The sequence below is a fragment of the Pelobates fuscus genome, chromosome 4 (assembly GCF_036172605.1).
Source record: "Pelobates fuscus isolate aPelFus1 chromosome 4, aPelFus1.pri, whole genome shotgun sequence".
Classification (NCBI taxonomy): Eukaryota; Metazoa; Chordata; class Amphibia; order Anura; family Pelobatidae; genus Pelobates; species Pelobates fuscus.
Window position 1 is genome coordinate 363186290 of NC_086320.1, and position 26579 is coordinate 363212868.

The 26579-nt window shown below is 38.9% G+C and overlaps 1 protein-coding gene across 1 annotated transcript in view; it reads left to right on the forward strand.

Annotated features, from left to right (window-relative positions):
- The window catches only part of PTPRN2 (protein tyrosine phosphatase receptor type N2), an 808683-nt gene that overhangs the window by 279322 nt on the left and 502782 nt on the right, over nucleotides 1–26579 (forward strand). Inside the window, exon 10 of the mRNA XM_063452665.1 lies at nucleotides 21955–22041. Within this exon, the coding sequence (XP_063308735.1) occupies nucleotides 21955–22041 (87 nt within the window). The remainder of the gene's footprint in view (nucleotides 1–21954; nucleotides 22042–26579) is intronic.

Here is a 26579-nt window from a genome sequence, read left to right on the forward strand (position 1 = left end):
AACTACTGCATAAATGAGACATTGCTGCCAAACGGATGTTTGTGTCTCAGTAAACTGTTAGCATTATAAAATACAATTCTGCTGTATGCTGTATGCATCAAATAATTCATTGGGTAAACAATCTGTAAGTCACATACTTTTGTAGAGACCCAGCTTGCCCTTGTACCTGCCAAATTTGAAGCAGTTGTCAATTTATCAAACAGTGACTGTCTACAATAACAATAGCTGTGTTATTAAAATGAATATGTGCATCTCTATACTAACAGACTATATAGGATCAATACTTGTGCTCATATCTTTTAACTAAATCCCATTATTACTTTTCAAAGCTTTTTCAAATGATTTGTTATTTTTAAATAAACTTTTTAAATTATTTGTTTTCAAAATATTAAAATAATATGTCATACATAAAATATATTCATTTAGCATAAAATATCAAGATATGAAAAGATTTTTCAAAATAATGAATAATTTTAAAAAAATGAATTCAAAAATATAAAATTATTTGAAATGCTTGTCCAAAAATATTAAATTGAGGTCATAATGTCAAACACACCACTACATCAAAGAACTTAATTATGGTTCATTCCAACTCCAATTTCAACATGGAAGATAAACGAGATAGCAACGAAGCTTACCGATTCAAAACGCTTTCCTAAAGGTGTTCATGAGTTAACATCAATGAGTATAGTAACATAGTTTAAAATAAGAGGACATTTAAATATAAAATAGTACAATTGATGATATATGATTCTGTATGCTTTTGATCAACATATTATAAAACATTTGACACACTTAAAATAACTGAAAACATGCATGTGCGCAATTATACAATTTTTATTGGGGCATATCTTAAAACAGATTGCAAAAGATGCAGACCTCTTGTCTGCAGCCTTTGCAAACCCTGCCCTTCTAACCCCGCCCAGACTTTCTGTGGCTGTCCAATCACAGACTTCCCAATGCATCTCAATGAGAAGTCTGTGCGAGGCAGGTGCTCTGGGCAATTGCTGCCTCTTGAGTTTAGCTCCACTGAGCTAAACAAACCAGGATGTAACAGGATTGGTTGTCTGACTGATATCTGGGGGGGGGGGGGAGAAGGGGGTGTAACAAGGTTTATTATAAAACTGTAATTTTCTATTTAAATACACGTGTTTTAAAAAATGAAAAAGAGTGGACACACTCTTCACACCTAAAGCACATAAGCAAGCTACGATGATTAAGGTGTTTGGAGTTTTCCTTTAATCCCATACCGACCTTGGACGTATCAGTTACGTCCGTGGCAAATTTTAAAATAATTAAAAAAAAATATATATATATGTAATTTTATACTAACTGCATTTTGATATTAACATATATTAATAGGAGACAGCAAAGGGCTACTTTTACATATTGCCCTATAACTTTAAAAAAAAAAAGCTAAGAACATGTTAACTTTGGGTATTTCTAAACTCAGGACAAAATTTTGAAACTATTTAGCACGGGTGTTTTTTGGCGGTTGTAGATGCGTAACAGATTTTGCAGGTTAAAGGTAAAAAAAGTGTGTTTTTTTACAGTTTTTCATGATATTTTATAATTGTTTTATAGTAAATTATATGATATGATGAAAATAATGGTATCGTTAGAAAGACCATTTAATGGTGAGAAAAACGGTATATAATATGTGTGGGTACAGTACATGAGTAAGAAGAAATTTACAGCTAAACACAAACACTGCAGAAATGTGAAAACAGCCCTGGTCCTTAACGGTAAGAAAATTGAATAGCGGTCTGGTCACTAAGGGGTTAATGTAACAACAAGAAGACAGCAACCCTATATTCCCTTTAAGTGCCTCAATAGAAAATGGACCATTTGAATTAACTGTGCCGAAGGTACATTCTTCTTTCATCATTCAAATCTAAATTGCAACTGGAAGTTAGGTAAACCATTTGCTTGGTCCACAAGTCCTAGTGTAGCTGGAACATGGTATTGTAAGGTCATGGATTCCCCAAGTACTACAAATATTGAAGAACTCGAGGCATCTCTTAGACAAGAGGTGATCCCCCTGGTATAAGTAAACAAAAAATACACAAAACTAATGTTCTTGGACATTGTCTGAACTATGATTACAAAACATAAGTGTCCCAGTAAAGGGACCAAGAATCTTAGGTATCCTTCACCAGGGACTCATGAACAATCAACAAATCTGAACTGACGTGGGCCGCAACAAAGAAACTGAGAGTACAAACTAAGGGCAACACTCAAGGAATAATAGGGAATTTAAAAATATTCTAAGAAATTTCGTCATAATGACTACTTGATACACCAGCACAAAAAAAAAGCAAATAAATCAAACAACATTATAGGGCACTGAGTCAGTGGATATGTATTTTAAGGCATGCTCCGACAATAGGTTAAGAGTCTCAATGCATTCAAAGTACACGCAAAGAGCAGAAATGGCAAGACATGAATTACTGGCTCAAATCAATGCCAAGAAAGCCAAATATGCAGAATGCGGGTATAGAACCAGTTAAGGTTAAAGTGAGGCCAAACCCTGGCCTTGATTTATTGTTGGATAAGCATTCTAAATGATTTAATATGCTTGGCTAAACATTTAAAACTATTTTTTTTAAACATATTACTATATAGGAAAATATATCATGTATAAAAATATATATCAATAAAGCAAATAAAAAAATCTAAATATTACAAAATTAAAACACTTTTCATAATGTTAAATAATTTTAAAACCTTATGCAAAAATATTAAATCGAGGCCCTTGTCAGCAAGAGTCACAGCTGACAAGTATCCCTACTCTCTCCTCCCATTGGTTCATACAGCTACATTCCTGACCAAATGTTCGCATTCCTTGAGTACCACCAATGCTATCATACTGTAGGCAGGCCCCTAATGTTCTGAGGTCACTGGGAACATGCCCTACTATTAGCACAGGTTCTCAGATGCTTTTGTTCTTGTGAGAACATAAACCAAGGGCATGGATAAATATATATTTATAGAAAATTGCTTTATAATTATATGTATAAAATATATTTATAGAAAATTGCTTATCAGATATTAATTCCTGCCCTTACCCTTAAACAATCAAAAAATGCTACTTATATCATTAAAGGATCAGTAGCAGAAGATAGTGATGTTTATAACATTACAACTTCATCACTTCTTATAAAGGAAATAATTGTTAAATACGTCAATCAGTCAATCTTTCTCAAAACTGGATTTTCGCTGTTTTACACCTGTTTACCTGTTGCCTCATAGATAGACGTGAAATTTATTGTCATTGGAGCATAAGATTCTATGGTCAGAATCTATGTACATCAAGGAATTGTAATGCGATACCAATATTATCACTATTTTATCCTCATTCAAAGAGACTCTAACTGGAAAATGACATGATATTCAAAATAAACTCGGTTATGATATAGTGCAAGCTTGATTGGAAATGTAAACCTAAATAAAAGCTGGATTTGAAAACAGAATTATCAATTCCAATGATATTTAACATTATATGCTTTGCTCAACCCCTGTTTGTTGATGTCTTCGTGCTTGTCTTCGACTGCAAATAATATCATTCAGGTTTCTATTAGATGCAGTCCATGAAACCTAGCCCTATAATTATTCTAACTGTGAAATATTGTGCTTGATAAAATCTAAATTGTAGAGAATTATTCACTAAAGTGTGAATTCAAAGTGAATTTCAATTTGAAAGTCAAAATATCTGAACACGAATAATTCTTTAGTACATACGATTTTTATTTGAAGAATTCTTTTGACCTACAGAGAAGGAGATAAATGGATAGCTTGAAAATATTTAAGCCAGCTATGCTTTCAATTAAGCTACTCTGGCCTTAAATTTAAAATTCAAACATTAGTAAATAACCCTGATAGTAACATTGCAGATGCAATCTCATTGGCCATCTATATGATTTATTCCCTAGATAAATACTACAGATTTCATTCTCAATTTTATTGCTTGCGTAGGACAATATGGCAGGTATTCTCGAACTCTAGCACAGAATTGTAGACCACCTCTTTTTCAAAGCTTCACATTATTGTTCTGTAAACTGGTTTTGTATGTGTTAGCTGTACAGAGCTTAGACCACGGACTTTAATGTCTAAACAGTTAATAGTGTGTAGTACTATCATTCGAAGTAGTCAATGATCGAAAACGTGTGTCATTCAAAACACTCTACGGATAAGGCAGAATTGATTTCCATTTTTTTGTGCCTACCAAAATCAATGTACCCTCAATCACTACCTATGTTCCTGTCAATACATTTATTCTCAATAACATTGGAGTTACTTACTAATTAGAGCCTGACAAAAACAACTGAATATCAGGATTAATAGCAAAAAAAATGCTTTCTTTAAAAAAACAAACCAAAAAACATACATCATTGAGGAATATTCATTGCACCTTCTTTCTTTTATTATGGTTATATACGCAGATTATAAGTTCCCATGGCCCTCATCTCCCCCTGTATTTATTTTTCAATGCTTGTATTGTCTATTAGATGCATTATACCTCTTTCTTTTTACTTGGAGCAATTGTACCCATGAACAGCTCTGAGAATTGTGTTGCCACTTTGTAAATAATAAAATTCACTAAACTTTCTATGCCAGAGAACAGGTATCTGAATTGAACCAGTTTCTGATGCTAAAAATCATCTTTACTCTAGTAATATGAAGAACACCAATGGAGACTTTACTAATTTGCAAAGTATATTTTGCAGTTACATTGAATGGACACTACATTCAAAGTTTTAGTCCTATAAAGTGAGGCACAGGTGAACAAATATACCCCTTTATTGGGTTTTATGAATTAAAAACAAAGATAAAAAATATTTGCTCAAGTGCATTAAAACTGATGCTAGCATTCACTCAGACGGGCAATATTTTTTTTTTTTTTTAGCAATGAAACAATACCTTGTACCTATTTTGGTTCTAGCATGGGAAATCTGAATATTTTTCATTGACAGGAGACTATAGGCAGCAAGACCACTTCCGCTCATTGAAGTGGTCTGGGTGCAGTGCCCCTGTCCCTTTAATCCTGCAATTGCATTATTGCAGTTATTGAAAAGGCAAAATAATTATTTTGCAGGGTTAACTCCACCTCTAGTGGCTGTCTACCAGGGTCCTAGTGTCGGGTACGGACGCTGGGCATCCTCATGCTCTAAACCTAATGATTCAATGTTTTGCTATGGGTAAGTCCTTACCACACATGAGCATTATGTCCCCCTGACATTGGTGGAGGTGGAGCAGAGGCGGAGCCTAACCCAGAGCCAGGGACATCGGCGTTGGAATCAGGTAAGGTTTTAACCCTTTTTTGACTGGGGGAGGTGGGCTGCGAGGTAGGGGGAGCAGCAGAGGTAATATAGTGCTAGGAATTTTGTATTCCTAGCACTAAGGTTTCCCTTCAATGAAAAACAAAAACAAAAAACACAACATTTTAGTAGATGTACCCCAAGGAAAATGTACATGGAATTGTTTTTCATTATTTCTTTGGGGTTAAAGGACATTTTGGCTTGCAATAGCTGCAGATCTAGTATCTGCAGCTACTGGAAGCCAGGGCCGGACTGGGGATACAAAGCAGCCCTGGAAAAAAAAATCTATGCCAGCCCCATAAGTCATTGCGCCATATATTGCCGTATGTAATATGTAAGGCAATGTCTTGCCACCCCAGATGGTTGAGTAATATATATATTTTCTAATATATAATATTGGTCCTTTTAATTTAATTATACATTAAGCATACTCACATGCAGTGTTTACATTGCTTCTAGTGACACCTCTAGTGACAGTTACTCAGACAGTCACTAGAGGTGCTTCCTGTGTCAGTGCTGCACAGCGTGATTGCACAGTGTGCAGCACCTACTATCAGGGCCTTTGCAGCCAATCCAATGGCAGAGCATTGGATTGGCTCAGATCATCATGCTTGATGATCTCAGCCATAGAGGCAGGGCCAGTCGAGGGGAGACCAGCACGGCGTGAGGAGAAAAAGAAAAGGTGAGTAAAACACTTTTTAAATACACACAGATACACCATGACACAGACACACAATGACACAGACACACAATGACACAGACACACACACAATGACACAGACACACACACAATGACACACACACACACACACACCATGACACACACACACACACACCATGACACAGACACACGCACCATGTCACAGACACACACACCATGACACAAACACACACACACCATGACACAAACACACATACAGACACACAATGACACATACACACACCATGACACAGACACACACACACAGACGCACACCATGACACACACACACACCATGACACACACACACACCATGACACAGACACACACACACAATGACAGACACACACCATGACACCATGACACCATGACATAAACACACCATGACACAAACACACCATGACACAAACACACCGGCCCCGGTCTCTTTCTAGCGCGCGAGGGCGGGGGAGCAGAGACAGAACAGCCTGCTCCCCCTGCGGCCGCCAGCAGACCTCCCCCAGCCAGCGGCCGCTGGCCAGCAGACGTCCCCAGCCAGCGGCCAGCAGACCTCCCCCAGCCAGCGGCCGCTGGCCAGCAGACCTCCCCAGCCAGCAGACCTCCCCAGCCAGCGGCCAGCTGACCTTCCCCAGCCAGCGGCCGCTGGCCAGCAGACCCAGCTATCTGCCCGGGCCCAGGTGCCGACGGCCCACTGGGAAATTTCCCGGTATCCCGGTGGGCCAGTCCGGCCCTGCCGGAAGCCCCACCTTCTTTCCCAGCACCGACTGTCTGTGGTTGTCCAATCACAGAATTCTTAATGAGCTATATTACTTCCTGGTGAAGGAAGGAGTCAAAGGCTTGGAGCAATGATAAAATTGAAATGTTATGCAATAAAATAATTTAGGAGATCATCATGAAAAACTAAAAACAATGAAATATGAACTGATATTTATGAAAAGTATGCAATTTAGATAGTGGATAGTTTAATAAAATAGGTTATGCAATAAAGTGCAAATATAATTTAAGAAATAATTCTTCTTTAGAAATCTGTTAATGGCTAAAAAACAGAGCTCTATATATTATATTGTACATTGAGTATTCTCAGTGGCAAGCTTGCCTTCCTGACACCGCCACTTAATGTGATTAATTAATCAATCAGTGAAAATTAATTAACTCGTTAGAGGTTGTGCACTCTTTATCTTTTCATAGCGCCAGACAGTATATTGCCCATTATTGCTGACAGTAATGTGGCAGTTTTATTATGTTACAAGATTACGGCTATGATTAAAACTTATAAATGTTTTACCTTGATTGATTAGTTTTGTGTCATTGTTATGTGTATTATTAAGGTAAAGCCAAATGTATTCCTAAAGTCTGATTGTATTTGTGAAGTAATGATGAATAAACGCACAAATTTAAGAGGGCCAGAAATAATATCTTGTGTACATTTTATGTGAAACAGCTCTTTCAGATAAATGAAATACATGCAATTAGCCTAATTTGCTTTGTCCTGCTGTGAGAAACACTCTTTTAGTAAGTGGCTACCGTGAGAGACAGGAAACATATTTGAAATAAAAGCTATACTGTGATTGCCTGCTGGATGGTCTCAGCCAATCAGAATACAGTTCCGTTTCAATTCTTTTCAGAGACAAGAGAATCCACCAATAAGTAAAAAGCGTCAGTGCCAGGTCCGTTAGTGTTAACAGTAGATTGAATGCATACTTTGACGCATTGACTGATACATTGTATAATGTGTTTTATCCTGTTAGCTAAGTTAATTGTGGTCGATTTTCACTGCCTTAGGCTGATGGGCATTGCAGACTCACAACAGGAAAAGGGCAACAATGGTTTAAACTATTTCTTACAAATGACTTATTGATTAAACAAGGCAGAAACTCAACAATACACTGACAAAATAACAAAACGAATAACAGAGAAACATAAAAAGAGAGATGTACTTATACATGATTTGAGGTAGGAAGATGAAAGACTGTGAAGTAATGGAGAAATTAGTATGTTACCGGGCTTGTGATCAATGCGTGAAATAGCCTGCCAATGGAAATTGTAAATACTCTCATATTTGAGGGATTCAAAAAATGTTGGGATATACTCAAGAAACACTACAGACACAACACAAGTTAAACAAATACTACAGGCACCAAAACAACTTTAACATACCATTGTTGCTTCTGTTGATGTAGCCTTACCTCCCCTGAGTCACACAGCCTGCATGAAAAAATGGTTTCTATCAAACCTTAAACTTATTTTAGAAGTTTTTAACTGTAAATTTAACTTTATTCACACAAAGGAGGGTTCTGCAATGTCTAGCAGGCTATAAACAGAGCATCAAATTATAATTTCTAAATTAAACATAACGTTCAATAAAAGAAGTTTAAACATTAGATCTCTATTTACAGGAAGTATTTGGGAAGGGTTTGTAAGCCACATGCAGGGAGGTGTGGCTAGGGCTGCAGAAACAAAGTGATTTAACTCCTAAATGGCAGAGAATTGAACAGTGAGACTGCAGGAGCACGATCTAAACACCAAAATGGCTTCATTAAGCTAAAGTTGTTTTGGTGCCTATAGTGTCCCTTTAACCCCTTAAGGACCAAACTTCTGGAATAAAAGGGAATCATGACATGTCACACATGTCATGTGTCCTTAAGGGGTTAAGGCCATTTTTGACTTCTAGGGTGCTGCAGAAAAGTTGAAACATTTTTTTTCTGCAAAACTAGAGTAACTGAGAAACACAGCATGAATAGGAGGCCAAAACAATCAGACAAACGTTGTATTAAGGCCTACAGAGTCTCTCTAAGTCTAAGGCTAGCCTGAAGGCGAAATAAACAAAATCAGTCCTGTATTTAATTATTATGGGTATTCTAGCCATAAGTAACAATCTGTTCTACGTCTACTGTCACAGCTTGTGTATGACAATCCATGCATTTAATGCAATGTTGGCTTAATTTAGGTAGTTTACACAGCATAGGATATAATAATTAACGTTTCATGCAGTAGTACTAACTCAAACGTGAATGTCTACAAATATAAAGAGAAAGTTGACTCCTATAAATGTTATTGTATCTCTCTTAAAAAATCCCAATATGAGACATAGCTCTCATTTAACTGCACTGATTTAATAGCAGTATGTCTGTACCGATACAATTTATATTGGACCAGAACCAGACTAATAAAATCCAAAAGACTCTTTCATAGAAAAACATCAAACTCAGAGGTTTTATCTGCCTTTTAGAAGCGTTCTCTTTGTTTAATTATTCCCATTGTTTGAATTTAAATGGCACTGCGACTTTCCCTGAGAGATTGCTTTGTGTATGTAAAGTAGCCCTTTTGAGTATATGAAAGTATTATTTTATCATTCCCCGACTTATCACGTTAAATGTCTGCTGCTGTACTTACTAATGGATCATTTTAGACAGCCCTGAACTTTTCCTGAAGGGAGACATCAGAGAGTTAGTCAGGTTTTAGTCAATGCATTGGGAACGTGTGAGCATATTATCAAGATATGAATATTGTTGAACAATAATTGGGTTTTGCAATGCTTTATTTTAAATATTAGAATCGAAAATGTGTGGAAAGGTAAGAATAATATAACAAAATAGAAAAATAAAAAGATGAAAAAAACAAAATGTAAGAGCATATCAGAGCAAGAAAATGATAGTAAGGTATATTATCAAATCAGAATTCTACCAATAAACTGTTTTAGATTCTGATGTTGTGTAAATATAGTGTAACTACAGAGTTCTATTGACATTATGGCCCTTCTCTAAGAAGGCAATATAAGGCTAAGTCAGATTACTAATTAGTTTTAATTATCCAAGTTCTCTTTTTTTCTTACAACTATATTTAACTTGACTATTGGCTGAACCCTGGTCAGGTCAATTATGAAGCAAGGATAAGGCAATTATCATTCTGAAGTTACAATCAGAAAGCAGAGTCTATGGATTTTAATACTCTTTACACATGGGCAAACCTAAATAAACTATCAGGGCTAAAAACAGGGGAGGTAGGTGCAATTTTTATTTTTATTTTTTTTTATCCAATTTTCTGATTGGAAAAGAGAGACTCCGTATTGGTGTTCCATCTGCTTCTGAACTATTATCACTTTGCTTCCGCGCTGAATTTTTTTTTGTGTGATTGTGAAACTATCAGGGCTGTTTACTAAAATTACTATTGTCAGGAATTCAAAGTTACATTTAAATTTGAGAACAAAGTAGTCAGACTGAAAGCATAGCTGGCTTAGAGAATGTATCCAGTTTGGCATTTTAAATTCACTTTTAATTAATTTCAAGTAGTTTTTCAAGCTTATTCTCAATTTTGTGAATCACCCTGCAGAACTACTCAAACCTAGAAAGATACGGTGTATTCGTGTTTGGGAGTATGTTGTCAGTGTTAGACTACAAAATGTTAAAGTGCAGATTTATGGGAATTCTGTGACCCTTGTGATTTAGATAAACAAGGTGAATAGCATCTCTGGTATTGTGGTAGGCCTCAAGTCTCAGAGTTTATACATTTAGGTGTGTTGAGTAACTGGTTAATTCTTCATTCTGGTCTGTAGCTCCCCCCTCTAGCATGCGCACGCATTTGACTCCTATCAGTGACATATATACATTGATATATCCTTGTTGCACGAGTTGCACGTCCTTCTTCCAAGTAGTAAAACTATTATTGGTCACACGTGTCTGTCTGTGGACCAAGGCGTATTATGATTGGTTCTTTGGTAACTAACTTTGTACATAAAACTCTGCTGTAATGCTGTTCGGGGCTTTTCGGTCTTTGTGACATGAGTCCACCGAAAATCTGCACCTGCAATAAATGGTTGATTGCTTCCTGAGAAGACCTGCGCCCAGTCTCTTATGTGCTTCTTAGTCTTCTATTCCTATAACAGTATGATGGTTTTAGAAACCCAATTTCTTGCTTCTAATTTTGCTGATACAAAAATAACATTTAATCATATAGAAAATGCTTGTTTATTCACTAAAGAGAGAATTGTCAGGAGTTCAGAGTGAATTTCAAATTTAAGACCAATGTAGATGAATTGGAAGCATAGCTGACTTTGATAATGTTTCTAGTCCAGCTATTCTGACCTAAACTTTAAAATTCCAAGCAATTCTCATTTTAGTGAATAACTCTGTGTATACTTTATATTTTGTCCTAAAATTTGTTCCCATTTTTTTTTTTTCGGTTGTGTTACTTAAAGGGAGACAATAGTCATCAAAACAACGGTAGCTTTTAATGATGCAGTTTGGTGTGTATATCATGCCCAGCAGTCTCACTGCTCAATTCTCTGACATTTAAGGGTTAAAACACTTTTATGCAGCCCTTTACACACCTCCCTTAGCTTTGACTCATGCAGCCTGCCTGAAAAAAATGGTTTAATTAGATGTTAACTTGCTTTAGAACTATTTATCTCCTGCTCTGTAATTGAAGCCTGTAATTACACTGGTGCAGACAGTGCGCCCAGGGCCGGCGCGTCCATAAGGCGGCACAGGCGGCCGCCTTAGGGCGCACCGGCCCGGGGGCGCAAATGTCGGGGTGACCGGCAGGAGGGAAGCGCACAGCTCCCCTCTCCTGCCGGTCACTCCTTGTAGCGTGGCCGAGCGGCAGCAGCATCCCCACAGACCAGCCTTCCTTCCTGCCGCGGACTGTGTGGAGGGGGCGGGGATATGAACACGTCATATCCCTGCTCCCTCTGTAGCACACAGCGCGCCCAGCATGGGCAGTGCTACCGCAGGGAACACCGGCCACCTTCATGTCAGCATGTGAGGACTTCCTCCCAAGAAGACTGCAGCTAGGAGGGGGGCTGGGCAGGCCTAGCTCCAACTCCCAACTACCTGAGCCAGCACTCCCCAGGTAAGCCACCCTCCTGTCTATGGCTAGAAAAGTGTCTTTTTTGATTAGCATGTGTGTGTGTGTATGTCTGTCTGTTAGTGTGTCTTTGTGTGTGTGTGTGTGTATGTCTGGCAGTGTGCCTGTATGTCTGTCAGTGTGTCTGTGTGTGTTTCTGTCTGTCAGTGTGTCTGTGTGTGTATATATCTGTCTGTCAGTGTGTCTGTGTGTGTTTCTGTCTGTCGGTGTCTTGTGTGTTTCTGTCTGTCAGTGTCCGTGTGTGTATGTCTGTCAGTGTGTCTGTGTGTGTATATATCTGTCTGTCAGTGTGTCTGTGTGTGTTTCTGTCTGTCAGTGTCCGTGTGTGTATGTCTGTCAGTGTGTCTGTGTGTGTATATATCTGTCTGTCAGTGTGTCGGTGTGTGTTTGTCTGTCAGTGTCTGTGTTTGTATGTCTGTCAGTGTGTCTGTGTGTGTATATATCTGTCTGTCAGTGTGTCTGTGTGTATCTACATGTCTGTCAGTGTGTCTGTGTATGTCTGTCTGTTACTGTGTCTTTGTGTGTGTATGTCTGTCAGTGTGTCTGTTTGTGTATTTGTATGTCTATCATTGTGTATGTGTGTATCTGTATGTCTGTCAGTGTGTCTGTATGTCAGTGTGTGTTTATCTGTATGTCTGTCAGTGTTTGTGTGTATCTGTATATGTATGTCTGTCTATCTGAATGTGTATCAGTTTGTGTATATGTGTATCTGCATATGTGTCAGTGTGTGTATCTTCGTGTATGTGTATCACAGTGTGTGCGTGTGTGGCAGTGTATGTGTATATGTGCATACATCTCAACATTCAAACACCAACACTACACACAAATAACCACCTGCATGCAAACTTCAACACTACATACAAACACACCCCTGCATTCAAATGTCAACACTACATACAAACACACGTCTGTATCAGACACCAAAATTATATATAAACACACACCTGCATTCAAAAACCCAACACTACACGCAAACACTACATACAAACTCACCCCTACATTCACACAAACATACTCTATACAAACACATGCTTACAGTCAAACACACAAATACTGCAACGTGCTAAATACAATCCTGCAAGCATGGGGAATCGGTAGAGCCCCAGCTTTCAAAGCATTGTTGAAGTTGCACGACAGATGGGGATCTATCTTTTAGCCATCCTGTGTTCATACACAGACCGTCAAACAGTCTGTATGTCTCTGTATGACGATCTGTGTATGTATTCAAAAGGAATAAAGCAGGCAACACTCTAATAGTAATAATGGTATATTTATTGATAGGTGAACCACCCCAAAGAAAGTGCAATGTTTTGGCTCAGCAGAGCATTATTGCATGATTAAGGCTCTGCTGAGCTGAAACGTCACACTTTCTATGGGGTGGTTCACCTATCAATAAATATACCATCCTTACTATTGGAGTATTGCCTGCGTTTATTCCTTTTGAAGACTTTACCGGTGGATCCAGCGATGTCTGCCTGGCACGGAGCATCTATCACTGTGGATGGCCGGAGCATTTACACGGAATCAGTGTGCCGGGTTCTTTGTTTGTCTGTGTATGTATGTCTCTGTATGCCTTGTCTGTATGTCTCTTTATGACTGTCTGCGTATGTATGTCTCTGTATCACTGTGTATATATTTCTCTATATGCCAATCTCTATGTTTCTTTATGTCTGTGTCTGTATTTTTGTGTGTGCCTGTGTCTGTATGCATGTATGTCTGTGTTTGTACGACAATGTACCTGTATGTGTAAATTGTATGACTGTGTTTGTTTGATTGTGGGCCTTTTATGACTGTGTGTCTGTATATCTTTGTGACTGTGTGCCTGAATAATTATGTCTGTGTGCTTGTATGGTTGTGTGTCTGTATGTTTGTGTATTTGTGCATGTATGTATTTTTGCCTGTATCTATGTCTATGTCTATATGGGAGAAAAAGAGGGGAATAAATGGGCTGAGGGGTTGTATGAGACACACTAAAGGGGGGTGTAAGGCACAAAGGGACCAGAGGGGTAAGAGAGTGGATATGCAACACTAATGGGGGTAAAATTCAAAAGGGGGGCTACGAGACACAGAGGTGAAGATGCATTGGGGTTTTTTGGGTGGGGGGGGGGCGTCAAAATGCATCTTCGCCTGTGTAGTCAAAAATCATAGCACCGGCCCTGAGTGCGCCTGCTCCGGGGCATGCACACTGAGAAGGCACGTCGGGTGGCCCATGCACTGAGAGCCACCCCATGGATAATATTTATTGCTGAAAAGGGGTCCGGTTGGGTGAAGAGGCCCTTTAACATCTTTCACATCGGCAGTATGGTAGGAAATCAGTTCAGATCACTTCCTTCCAACTACAAAAGCAGTTATGTGGGAGGGAGAGGAGACAAAGGAAGACCTGGATGAGGTAGCACCAAACTAGGGGGAGAAGCACTGAGAAATCCAAACCCACACTCAAATCAAACTGAGCCAGCAGTAGGGCTCCAGGCAAGCCACCCTCCTGCATATAATAGATATGTTAACAGGTGGGTGACTAAAAATTCTGACATATATATGGGTATGAAACTATGTGTCACTATATTGTATGTGCCAGTGTATGTATCTATGTGTCAGTGAGTGTATCTGTGTGTCAGGGTGTTTGTGTTGGTGTGTATCTGTGTTTCAGGGTGTTTGTATGTGTCAGTGTGTGTATCTGTATGTCAGGGTGTTCGTATGTGTCAGTGTGTTTGTATGTGTCAATGTGATTTATATGTCAATGTATATCTGTGTTTCAGTGTGTATCTGATTGTGTGTTTATGTGTCAGTGTGTCTATATGTGTGTATATGTGTGTGTAAATGTGTATATTTATCTGTGTACGTATGTATGTGTCAGAGTACGTGTGTATTTGCATACATCCAAGCAATGAAACACCAAAACAACATACAAAGATACCCCAGCAAAAACATACAATACATAAAAACACTGCCCTGCATTAAAACGCCAACATTTTATACAAACAACACTTCATTTACATACCAACACTACACACACATGTACACCTGCATTAAAAAGCCAATGCTGCAAAATGACACACCCCTGCATTAAAACGCAAGCACTGCACACCACCGAATTCCAATGGCAACAGTACATACAAATACACTACTCCATGGACACTATATACAAAAACATGCTTACATTAAAACGCACAAACACTGCTCACAAATAAAAACCTGCAAGGATGGGCATAAGAATAGCTAGATCTCCATCTGGCATAGCATCGTGGGAATCTATCTTTTGGTTATAGTTGCACTAGAAGGGGGCCCAAAATCAATTCTTGTACCTGGGCCCTCTCTACATTGGCCTAGCAAGCTATTTACAGATAAGGAATTCTAAATTAAACAGACTGTGCAATAAAGGAAGCATAAACATTAGATCTCACTTTACATTAAGTGTTAAGGAAATCTGTGCATGTTACATGCAGGGAGGTGTGACTGCATAAACAAAGTGATTTAACTCCTAAATGGCAGAGAATTGAGCAGTGAGACTGCAGGGGCATGGTCTATACACCAAAAACTGCTTTGTTATGGTCCCTGTTGCTAACTTGATTTTTAATTCCAATTAACTCTCTCATTGTTAGACGAATGTTTAAACGAAGACCAGCTACACCCAGTAGTTTTCTCAAATAGAGAGACTTTATTCAGGAACAGTGCGCAACAACTTTTCGGCCCTCAGATGGGCATTTGTCAAGCCTTCTAACAATGTGTACAAATATTACCATGATCAAGTGAATGTGTTACTCTCTGATTACTCTTCTGATTCACTCGATACCTCCAAAAATGCTCCAGAACTGCTGAACGCTGTTGGAGAAAGTGCATCTGACTTTCTCACTGTGCATCTGACTTTCTGCACTATAAATTTATGCTGAGCTCATACAGCTTGGCTCTTTCCTCTGCAAAAGTTAATTACTTCAATACCCTCATAACCACACTCTCCCGCGAACCCAAACGACTATTTCACACATTTAACTCTCTTCTTCGCCCTGCTGTACCTCCTCCACCTACTAACTTGACTGCCTCAGACTTTGCAACTCACTTCACTGACAAGATCTCTACAATCAGAGAAGAGATCTCTCATCTTTCTCCTCCCCCTTGCAATACTTCCCCTAACTTCACTCCCTCTGCTGTTCTATGTTCATTCGCACCCGCTACATTGGAAGAGGTTTCTGCTCTGCTCCAGTCCTCCTGCCCCACCACCTGCTCCCTAGATCCAATTCCCTCGCATCTCATCCGTACTCTGTCTTCTTCTCTTTCTCCACCTCTCACTAAAATTCTCAATCTCTCTCTCTCCTCTGGTATATTTCCATCGTCCTTCAAACATGCAACTGTAACCCCAATTCTAAAGAAGCCCAATCTTGACCCTAACTCCCCATCCAACTATCGTCCTTTCTCGCTACTAAAACTTCTGCCTTTTGCATCCAAGATCCTTGAAAGAATTGTGTATGCGAGATTGACAGACTTCCTCGAATCAAACTCTCTGCTAGACCCGCTTCAGTCTGGTTTCCGCGCTAAGCACTCTGTGGAAACGGCACTGACCAAAGTATCCAATGATCTACTCGCTGCAAAATCTCGTGGTCACTACTCTATCCTAATTCTCCTTGACCTGTCTGCGGCTTTTGACACTGTTGATCATCAACAGCTTCTTCTCATCCTTAGCAATATCGGTCTACAAGATATTGCTCTCTCCTGGGTCTCCTCCTACCTCTCCCAGTGCTCTTTCAGTGTTTCTTTCTCTGGCTCTGCTTCTTCTCCCCAACTCCTCTCTGTTGGTGTCCCTCAAGGTTCAGTCCTTGGTCCCCTACTGTTCTCCATCTATACTGCCTCCCTTGGTAAACTCATTAGCTCCTTTGGCTTCCAATATCATTTCTTTGCAGATGACATGCAAATCTACCTGTCCTCTCCTGATTTCTCCCCGTCCCTCTTGACTAGTGTCTCTGACTGCCTCTCTGCTGTTTCTAACTGGATGGCTGCCCACTTCCTTAAACTAAACTTGACCAAAACTGAAATTCTGGTCTTTCCTCCCTCAAGTGTTGTTACTCCTGTGTCTCCCTCCCTCCAAGTCAATGGTGCTACCATCAGCTCCACCACGCAGGCTCGCTGCCTAGGTGTTCTCTTTGACTCCGACCTCTCCTTCAAGCCTCATGTTCACTCTATCGCCAAATCCTGTCATTTCCATCTCAAAAACATTGCGCGCATCCGCCCCTACTTAACGCCAGATGCGACTACGGTGTTGGTCCATTCCACTGTACTTTCTCGCCTTGACTACTGTAATCCACTTCTCAGTGGTCTTACGTGCTCCCAACTTGCGCCGTTACAGTCCATAATGAATGCGGCGGCGAGGCTCATCTTCCTGTCCGCCCGCACCTCCCATGCCTCACCCTTCTGTCAGTCCCTACATTGGCTTCCTATAAAATATAGAGCTCAATTTAAAATTCTGGTTCTTGCTTTCAAATGTCTACATAATGCTGCTCCCACCTATCTATCCTCTCTTATACACAAGTATGTCCCGTCTAGGCCTTACGATCTGCTGAAGACTTATGTCTATCTTCTGTCCGTACTCCCACCTCTGATGCTCGCCTTCAAGACTTCTCGAGGGCTGCACTGTTCCTGTGTAACTCGCTTCCCTCCTCCGTTAGATGCTCACCCAGTCTCCACTCCTTCAAAAAATCATTAAAAACCCACTTCTTCATAAAAGCGTATCAATTAAACTCTTAATAGCTCCCAACTGATTCCTCTGCTGCAACTGTCACTAGTCTAATACTATCCTTACCTTTTGTGTCATTTTACCCCACTCCCTCTAGCATGTAAGCTCATTGAGCAGGGCCCTCAACCCCTCTGTTCCTGTGTGTCCAACTTGTCTGGTTACAATTACATGTCTGTTCGTCCACCCATTGTAAAACGCTGCGGAATTTGACGGCGCTCTATAAATAATATAATAATAAAAATAATAATAATTCTGGAGTCAGAGTATTATAGAATTGCCCAATTCCACTTCATTCTATTGTTATCTTGTTTCTTTGCAAAGCCTCACAGAATGAAATAAGGGTGTAGGTTTCCAAGAGAATTGTGTGCAGTTTGCCAAGATTCTGTCTTTACTAATAGCTGCAGAGAGTTAGGTAATTTCCATCCATTCCCCCTCAATTCTTTCTGTCTTGATACTGTTCCAAATTTCAGTAATCTTCAGTGACCTTCACAGCCTAATCACTGAAATTGATTTTTTTCTAAGTTATACCTTTGTTGTAAATTGGTCCAGACTGGCCTCTCTCTAAGTTAAGAGGTTAAATATCATGCCTATTGTAGAAACAAAACATATTTGGGGGATTTTCAGTACAACCAAAATCAGTAAATGTATTTTTATCTTTAAAGTGATACTCCGGGCACCTTAACAATTTATACTCCTAGTGCTTCTTGCACAGGTTATAGAGAATGAATGTCCCCAGTCTCTGTCTCACTGAACATAATTACTTTTAACAGCAGTGATTTGCAAAAAGTTTGGGATTGTATCCCTTTCTCATAACAGTCAGAGCCTTGCTGTAACTGATTATCCATCTTTATTGATCTCGTACTTGGTAAAGTATTAATTGGAGTAAAGTATTCTGATGTTAATGTTCTAGTGAATGTCTATGTGGAGATACACTTTTTTGTGGGTGTACATTAGTTTACTAATGAGTTCATTTGAAACCCTAAGTGTGAAATCTCCAAGCGCTCTCCAAATCTCAAATAGTAATTTATCCTTACTTTGCTGTATAATGGGATAATAGGAGAAAAGTCACAATATAATGTATGCCAGTAAGCAGTGTAGTGCTGTAACTCAAAACGTCTGACTATTAGTGTCACACACATTAACCTCTCAATTGATTTGTTGGCTAAGTGCAGCAGGCAAACTTATATTCTTAATAACAAACTAACAAAAAATAAATAAATATCTATACCAAACAGTATAATGCTGATTTCTCTATAAAAAGATTTTTTGTTTGCAAACATATACCTTATAACATCCCTGAACTTGATCTAAAATGTAAATTTTGATATTTATTAAAACAATCTAAACACCAAGTGTGGGATTTGCACCAAATGGGATCTACCAGTCTTGAGTAGTTTGGTGTCTCCAAAAAGAATTGCCCCTGAAAAAGTCATATATAAAGTGGAGAATTCAGATATTTATCAAATGCAAAAATTATCTAATTTAGTTTGTTCCAAATATTATCTAACCGTTTCTATCACAGAAAGGCTTGGACAAGCAAAACTCTTACAAAATTACTGCTGCCCAATTATTAGACATGTGCAATCCGTTTCATTCCGAATGCAAATTCGGACGAATTTCAGCAATTCAGACATTCAGATGCTTCCGAATGTCCGAAGTGCCAAAGTGTCGAATTGCCTAGGTGCCAAATGTTGGAATGCCGAACCGAACGGAATTGCCAAAGTGCCGAATTTTTAAAGTGCCGAAATGCTTTAGATTTCTGAAAAGTGGCAAAACAGGAGAGGGTTGGGGTTAGGGGTTGGGATAACGTTAGGGGTTGGGTTAGGGGTAGGGTTAGGGTAGAGTTGGGGTAGGGTTAGGTTTAAGGTAGGGTTAGTGGTTGGGTAGGGTTAGGGGTAGGGGTAGGGTTAGTGGTTGGGGAGGGGTAGGGGTTGGGGTAGGGTTAAGGTAAGTGGATGGAGTAGGGTTAGGGTTAGGGGTAGGGGTAGGGGTAGGGTAACCCTATCCCTATTCCTAACCCTACTCTTAACCCTACCTCTAACCTTACCCTAACCCTAACTGTACTCCTAGCCCTACACTAACCCTACCCCTAACCCTACCCCTAACCCTACCCCTAACCCTACCCTTAACCCTACCCTAACCCTACCCTAACCTGTGTCGAAGTGTCGAAGTTCCCAAGTGCCGAACTGAACCGAAGTGCCGAAGTCCCGAATTTCAGAATGCTGAACCGAAACGAATATTTTTCCCATGCACATCCCTACCAATTATACCAAGTTGAGTTTTGTAACATCCAGGGCAAAATCTGTCTAACTCATTTTTGCCCTGCCATAACCCATCATCACTACTTGTTTAAAGGGTTACGTTGAAGGAAAAATGCATCTAGTATTAGAACCTTTTACAAATAATAATTCATTTTGTGTGATGTCAGATGTACCATATGTTTGTTTAAACACCAAAAACAATAAATCCTGTTCCCTACCCCACCTGATATATCATGTCTTAAATTATGCTTGCTTGTTAAAACACATGTTCAGTTATTACAAAATATTTTATAAAGAGTCTGGATAGAACGTTCAGATAGGTCTCATTCATTTCAGTGGGGAATTATATAATAACTCATATAATACATTTGTGGTCACATTAGTAAGCATAACCCAGTCATTACCTAGTTTGAATACACTGCAGGACAGGGCAGCTGGTAGGTTGTTACAAACTTGCAAACAAAGTATTTTGCATGTATTGTGCAGAAAATGCATTAAAAATGTGTTGTATCTTCTGTCCTGGCATGTCTCTATAATGGGGTGGAATAATAATACATATCTTTTAAGATCACTTCAAATATTCCCAATTTATGATAATCATTCTCACCAGCAGACATCTTGCTGTTTTTTTTTCCACCTGGAAGAGGCATTGGGGCAAGGCTTGAAACATCTTCGTCTCTTCGATTACGTCTTTCGTGCAGCTTAGTCATGGCACAAAAATGGTGTCAAGAATAGCTTAATAGACAAAGAGACTGAAAGAGGTTGAAAATGACATAATTTCTTTGCTATAAATTGCCTGTTAGCTCTGTGCCTTTCAATTTAAAAATAATATTTAGCCTAACAATGGAGATAGACAGTGTTTGAACATAATGCAATGGTGGAGAGGCATTTTGTTCTTCCAGCAAAAACGGTTGTTTACCCAGTAATTACCCGTGGGCTGGTACTTACTGAGCATTCAACACAAAAGATCACAGTGTGGGTCACAGGAGTCAGAGTTTCTATATTTAAGACTGCTGGGGCTGTGGGTGAATAGAGTTGAATTTTCTAAACATTTCCATATATCCTTTCCATATAAATGTGACGTTAAACCATAAGCTATAAATGTCTTTTTAAGGTTTGTTCAATGTTTCAGTGACATATTCTGCTGGGATTCGACCCAACGCTTCTAGGCGCTGACTACCCACAGGTTCCTCTCCAGCTGCGATGCGAATTGAACTCGGCATTTCTACAACAGTGTCATAGAAATTCATTTAACCCCTGCTACACTGGATATTGGTGGAGAGTGTGTAAGCTGCTCTGTACTCTTCACTAATTATAATGCATCTTTCTAATGGCAAAGCCAATGCAGGGTGATCAGTAACCAGCAGAAACACATGGATAAGGGGTGGTTACAACTTGCAGATGCAATTCTGTAGCAGTTTGCACAGACATTTTAATCCACGCGCTGAGTGTCACGCGGAAATAGCCAAACTCAAATTCTGAACTGAAGAAGAGAGTAAACTCTCAAAAGCTTGTCTTTTAATGTGTTGATAGGCAAAATTTCAGTTATATCTGTCTGTCTATCTATCTATGGCTCTCTCTCTCACGCTCTCACTTGTCTGTCTGTCCATCTATCTATCTATGTCTCCCTCTCTCATCTGTCTGTCTGTCTATCAATGTCCCTCTCTCATCTATTTCTCTCTCTCATTTATCTGTCTGTCTGTCAGTCTGTTAGTCTGTCTGTCGGTCTGTCTGTCTGTCTGTCTGTCGGTCTATCTGTCTGTCATATAATACTGCTATGTATGTATATAATGCATTATATTGAAGCCTGCTGAAACTGCTTTGGGGGCCCATTAAGGATCCTAAGAATTCCATTTACACCTTATTGTTTGTCACATTGCTGGAAATTCTGGTGATTCATCACGGCTAGAGAGATGCACCTGATCCCAATTCTCTTGATATCCCACTCGCTCTGTGAGCAGAATATAGCCAGCAATGTCTTTCATATCCTGTCAGGCCAAGGTGATAACTCTTTTGGGACTTAAGTCTTTCGCCTGCTGATGAATTCCTTTTTTTCTTTCTTAATGCTTTTTCTCTGTTTTCTTTTAACAGCCACCTGACTGCGGAGAAGGGTGTGGAATTACTGAAGGAGGTAGCTGTGATCTTGAAACAGCAAATGAATGCATTTAGTGATATTAGGTAGGTAGAACTGCATTTTATTCTCTGTTTGCTTGCATATCAATTAATTTGGAATTCCATAAGCCTGTCTCTTTTAATTCGTATTTAGACTGCTGATGGTCCTATTCTTTGAAAAATAAGAAAGTAGCAGTAGCAAAAACACGAATAAAGTTAAATTAAATTAAATAAATCCATAGTGCTACCTAAAGTGAACAGAAAAGAAAAATCTAACTCGACGCGTGTTTCGGCATTCTAACACGCCGTCGTCAGGAGTAATGAATTTAATTTAACTTAATTTAACTTAATTTGTGTTTTTGCTACTTAGACAGGAAGGGCAGTAAGGTAATAGGTAGGCACTTGTGATTTCATTACAGTGCCGAGGTACATAGGGAAAGGTCTTTCTTTAAGTGTGGGGATCTGGGACTTTGAGAGGGTTACTGGAAGCTCTTATCCCTCGATTTAGGAGGTTTTGTTTTTCCTCCCTCCTTCCTTTCCTCCCCCTCCCCCTCACACCTTTACTAGACCACTCTTTCTACCTACTAGTCCTACTAGCCTTCCAACATACCTGATCCAGGCTTTAATGGTTTAACCTGGCTCTATATCCCTGTTCAAGCCCTCTCCTGTCTCTATTTTTTAACTACTTATACCCTTAGGATTATTAAAGGTAGGGAGCCCCTCCCTTTCCACCTACAACTCTTCTATCAGGGACCTTGGTCCCTTTATCTGTTGTTATACATACAAAGTATATGTTGCACTGAATGGTACAAAAAATGTCTTCAAATATTAAATATTGCACCAATACTACTAGGTATATGAAAGGGGTGGGTCCAGTTTGCTGAAATGATTTATGTGTGACGTGTGTGTCCTTTTACAAATTTTTTCACCTTTTTTTCATTTTACCAAAAGTGCATAGATATTGGCATTTTTATAAATTAACCTTGTTACACGCCCCCTGGCTTTCAATTAAACAACTGGTCCTGTTGCATCCTGGTTGTGTTGCTCACTAGAGCTTAACTCAAGAGGCAACAATTGCCCAGAGCACCTGTCTTGCAAAGACTTCTCATTGAGCTGTATTGGGAAGTCTGTGATTGGCCAGTCACAGAAAAAAAAAAACAACCTAAGTAAATTAGTGTGATATACAAACATTTCCAGCAGCACATTTACCCAGCACAGTCTGACTTTAAAAAAATATATCCTTAGATGCTTCATTGGGCACCAATTTAAAGGGCAGCACAATAAAATAAATAATAATTTCCCTCCCAATGTGAAGCCAGATTGGGCACAATACTGATTAAAGAAACAAAAATAGCTCAGCCTAAAAGAATGAGAGTCTCTTTGCGACCTTCCTATAGCAATACTCACAACCTACTGAGTGAGTCTAAAATGTCCGATAGCAGGCGGGAATAAGATTGCATTTCGCAATCTCTGTTGTTTCGGACTTCTGGGAACAGTGGGGAGAGGCAGCCATCTTGGATGGGGCAAGATCGCAGTAGAAGCCTTATTTTCTTCTCGCGGAACCCTGAAACACTAACTGGGAAACACTACCATACAGGAAACATTTAAAACATACCATAATAAATAATAGCGTCTTTGATGAATTTAATATTCATTGTGACTACATTTTTAGTAGTTTTATTAAAAAACTAAATAACTAATTTCTAGGATGCACACCCTAATGAGTGAATAATAAACACATACAGAGAATCACGGTTGCATTGATTAATGGATGCACAGGTTGCGTACTATGTCAGTCTTGTATTACAGATGTTTCTAAAGCCCTTGTAGTGTGTAGAGTATCGTTTGCTATTAGAAATAATTGTTTTTTCATTAAAGTCCAAATTAAGCTATTCTGAAAAATTCTGGAACCCAGTCACATTCACAACTATGTAACTATCATGTTTGTTCATATTGATTCAAAATTTATGAATACATTCTACTGTTGAATTTATACACCAAAATGAAGAGAGAATTGAAGATCTCTCTTCATTTTTTGTTCATATTGATTCAAAATTTATGAATACATTCTACTGTTGAATTTATACACCAAAATGAAGAGAGAATTGAAGATTCTATACAACACAAATTATATTAAGCGTGATAATCTTGTTGTGAGCATCAATAATATCCTTGAACCGATACTTAAATATGTCTTTGCCCATGGCCGAGAGAGAATCGTACTTTAACCTTGTTGCTCCAGCAATGCTGTCTTCGAATCTCTCACACACCCTGTAGGCATGTAAGATAAAACAAATGGTGTAATATTATGAGAGAGAGAAAAGGAACTCTTCATCTAAATGTTAGGTTGAAAAATCCAATGGGCAGTAATCATTCTCTGTAACCAAGTTACCGAGCTCCCTGGGCAAAGCCTTGTAATATTGTCTGCATTAATGAATTTAATGTGTGCGCATGAGATAATATCAACGTTTTGCACCTCGCATTTTCAACGAGGAAAAAAAGCAAGACATTGAATCTTTGATTCTAAATTATCTTTCACTTGCATGATTTCCTATTAATTGTTAACATGTACATGGAATGACCTTGGTAGAGAATTTGCCTTTAATTATTTTTTTTAATCAATCCAGAAGTGGTGTATGCAATATATGTAGCGGTAATTGGATTAAAGGGACACTCCAAACACCTAAAGCACATTAGCTTGCTGAAGTGCTTTATGTGTGAAGAGTGCATCCTCTGTTTTTCATTTTGCAAAAAGTGCAGATTTCAACAGGAATTGGCACATTTATAAATTAACCTTGTTTAACTTTCTGGCTGTCAATAAGACAACCAGTCCTGTTACTTCCTGGTTTGGTTAGCTCAGTGGAGCTAGACTCAATAGCTAGCAATTGCCCGGAGCACCTGCCTTGCAAAGACTTCTCATTGAGCTGCAATGGAAAGTCTGTGATTGGACAGTCACAGAAAGTCTGGGCGGGGTTAGAAGGGGAGGGCTTGCATAAGCTGCGGACAAGAGATGTTGACTGCAGTTTTAAAAAAAAAAAAGCATAATCAAATGCATTTGTGTTTTCATTGGGGATATACTAAAAGAGTGCTTTTAATTTTATTTAAATTGTGTGTGGGCAGTTGAGCGTCCCTTTAAGGTAATTCCAGTTTTAAGGAGCTTTAGGTGTTTTTTTCTGGTTATTTTCTTTATAAAACAATAAACTAATGGACAGACAAACTAACTGACAGACAGACAGTTAGAAGCTAGTTTTGGGGAAAATACAGCACAATGCCACGGCACGAAACAACTTCAGTGCAACAGTGTCATTTATATCAGTGCTATTGGCTCCATTTCAGAGCTCTCCATCACTTGGATAATAAATGCTGCGCATATGATTACAGTCGCAGCAGTCTGCTGACCCCCTGGCGTCTGGTGTAAAGGTTAAAACAAGTCTAATTACTGCCGGCCAAGAAAACTGATTACGTTCTCCTGGTGTAAAGGTGGGAAGCAAGATGAAAATAAAAAAAATCATGTTTTAGTTATAGCTTTTCTGATTAACCTTTAGACAAAACACATTTATATTAGATTTTGCTTGCTTTGTGAAAGCATTGCACATGTAATATAAATACTCAAAGCAAACATTCCAATAATATCTATGGAGATTTCAATCTCTCGGAGAAGCGATATATACATTTGCAGCTAATAAATAGCTGCAAAATTATACCATTAACCCTTTTAACTCCAATATTGTGAATGAAGCTAAAATATTGTAGAAAATGTAGCTCTCTTTGTTCCAGAGCAGGCTTCCTCAAACTCCGGCCCTCCAGATGTTGCTGAACTACAACTGCCATGATTCTCAGCCTATCTATTTCATTCATAGAATCATGGGAGTTGTAGTTCAGCAACATCTGGAGGGCCGGAGTTTGGGGACGCCTGTTCCAGAGTAATGTTTAACACTGTAGAGATACACGTTTTCCCGTCAGGGCTCCATTCTGTCCCTCTGCATCTCCTCAAGGTCCTGACAATTACACAGTAAGGTTTGAAGGAGAAACTTTACTGCTACAATGTAACAGTCAGGGAAAGAGGAGGCATGAGAGAAGGCCCTGATATCACTCAGTAGACAGCAAATCCCTACAGATGCTCGGAAAGACATATAGTTTGTGTAATGATACCTACAGTAGGTGTGCATTTTCCACACATATAGACATTTCTGGCATTGCTAAATTAATATATTTCCCGAAATGCTGAATGGATAATTTAAACAATGAAACATGAAAATTGTGAATTTATTCTACTAATATGTACAACTATATTAATATTATTTTTAATACTATTAATAAATTAGATTAATGTTATGTGCCAGTAGCCTGGAACAGATCCAGGATTATATCACAGAATTAACATGTTCTTTACAGAATTCTGATGCTGACTATGGCATTGACCTCATTCAGGAGGAGATATATCAACAGCCCTCTACCACTTAATGTACTCTAATAGCCATTAAAACAGCCAACCGAATGCCAAATAGAATTTTCCTACATTTAAAATAGCTTAAGATGAATTAATAAATACACAGTTTAGACTTGCCCTAAACCTCGCTGCACAGGTGCAATCACAAGCAGAA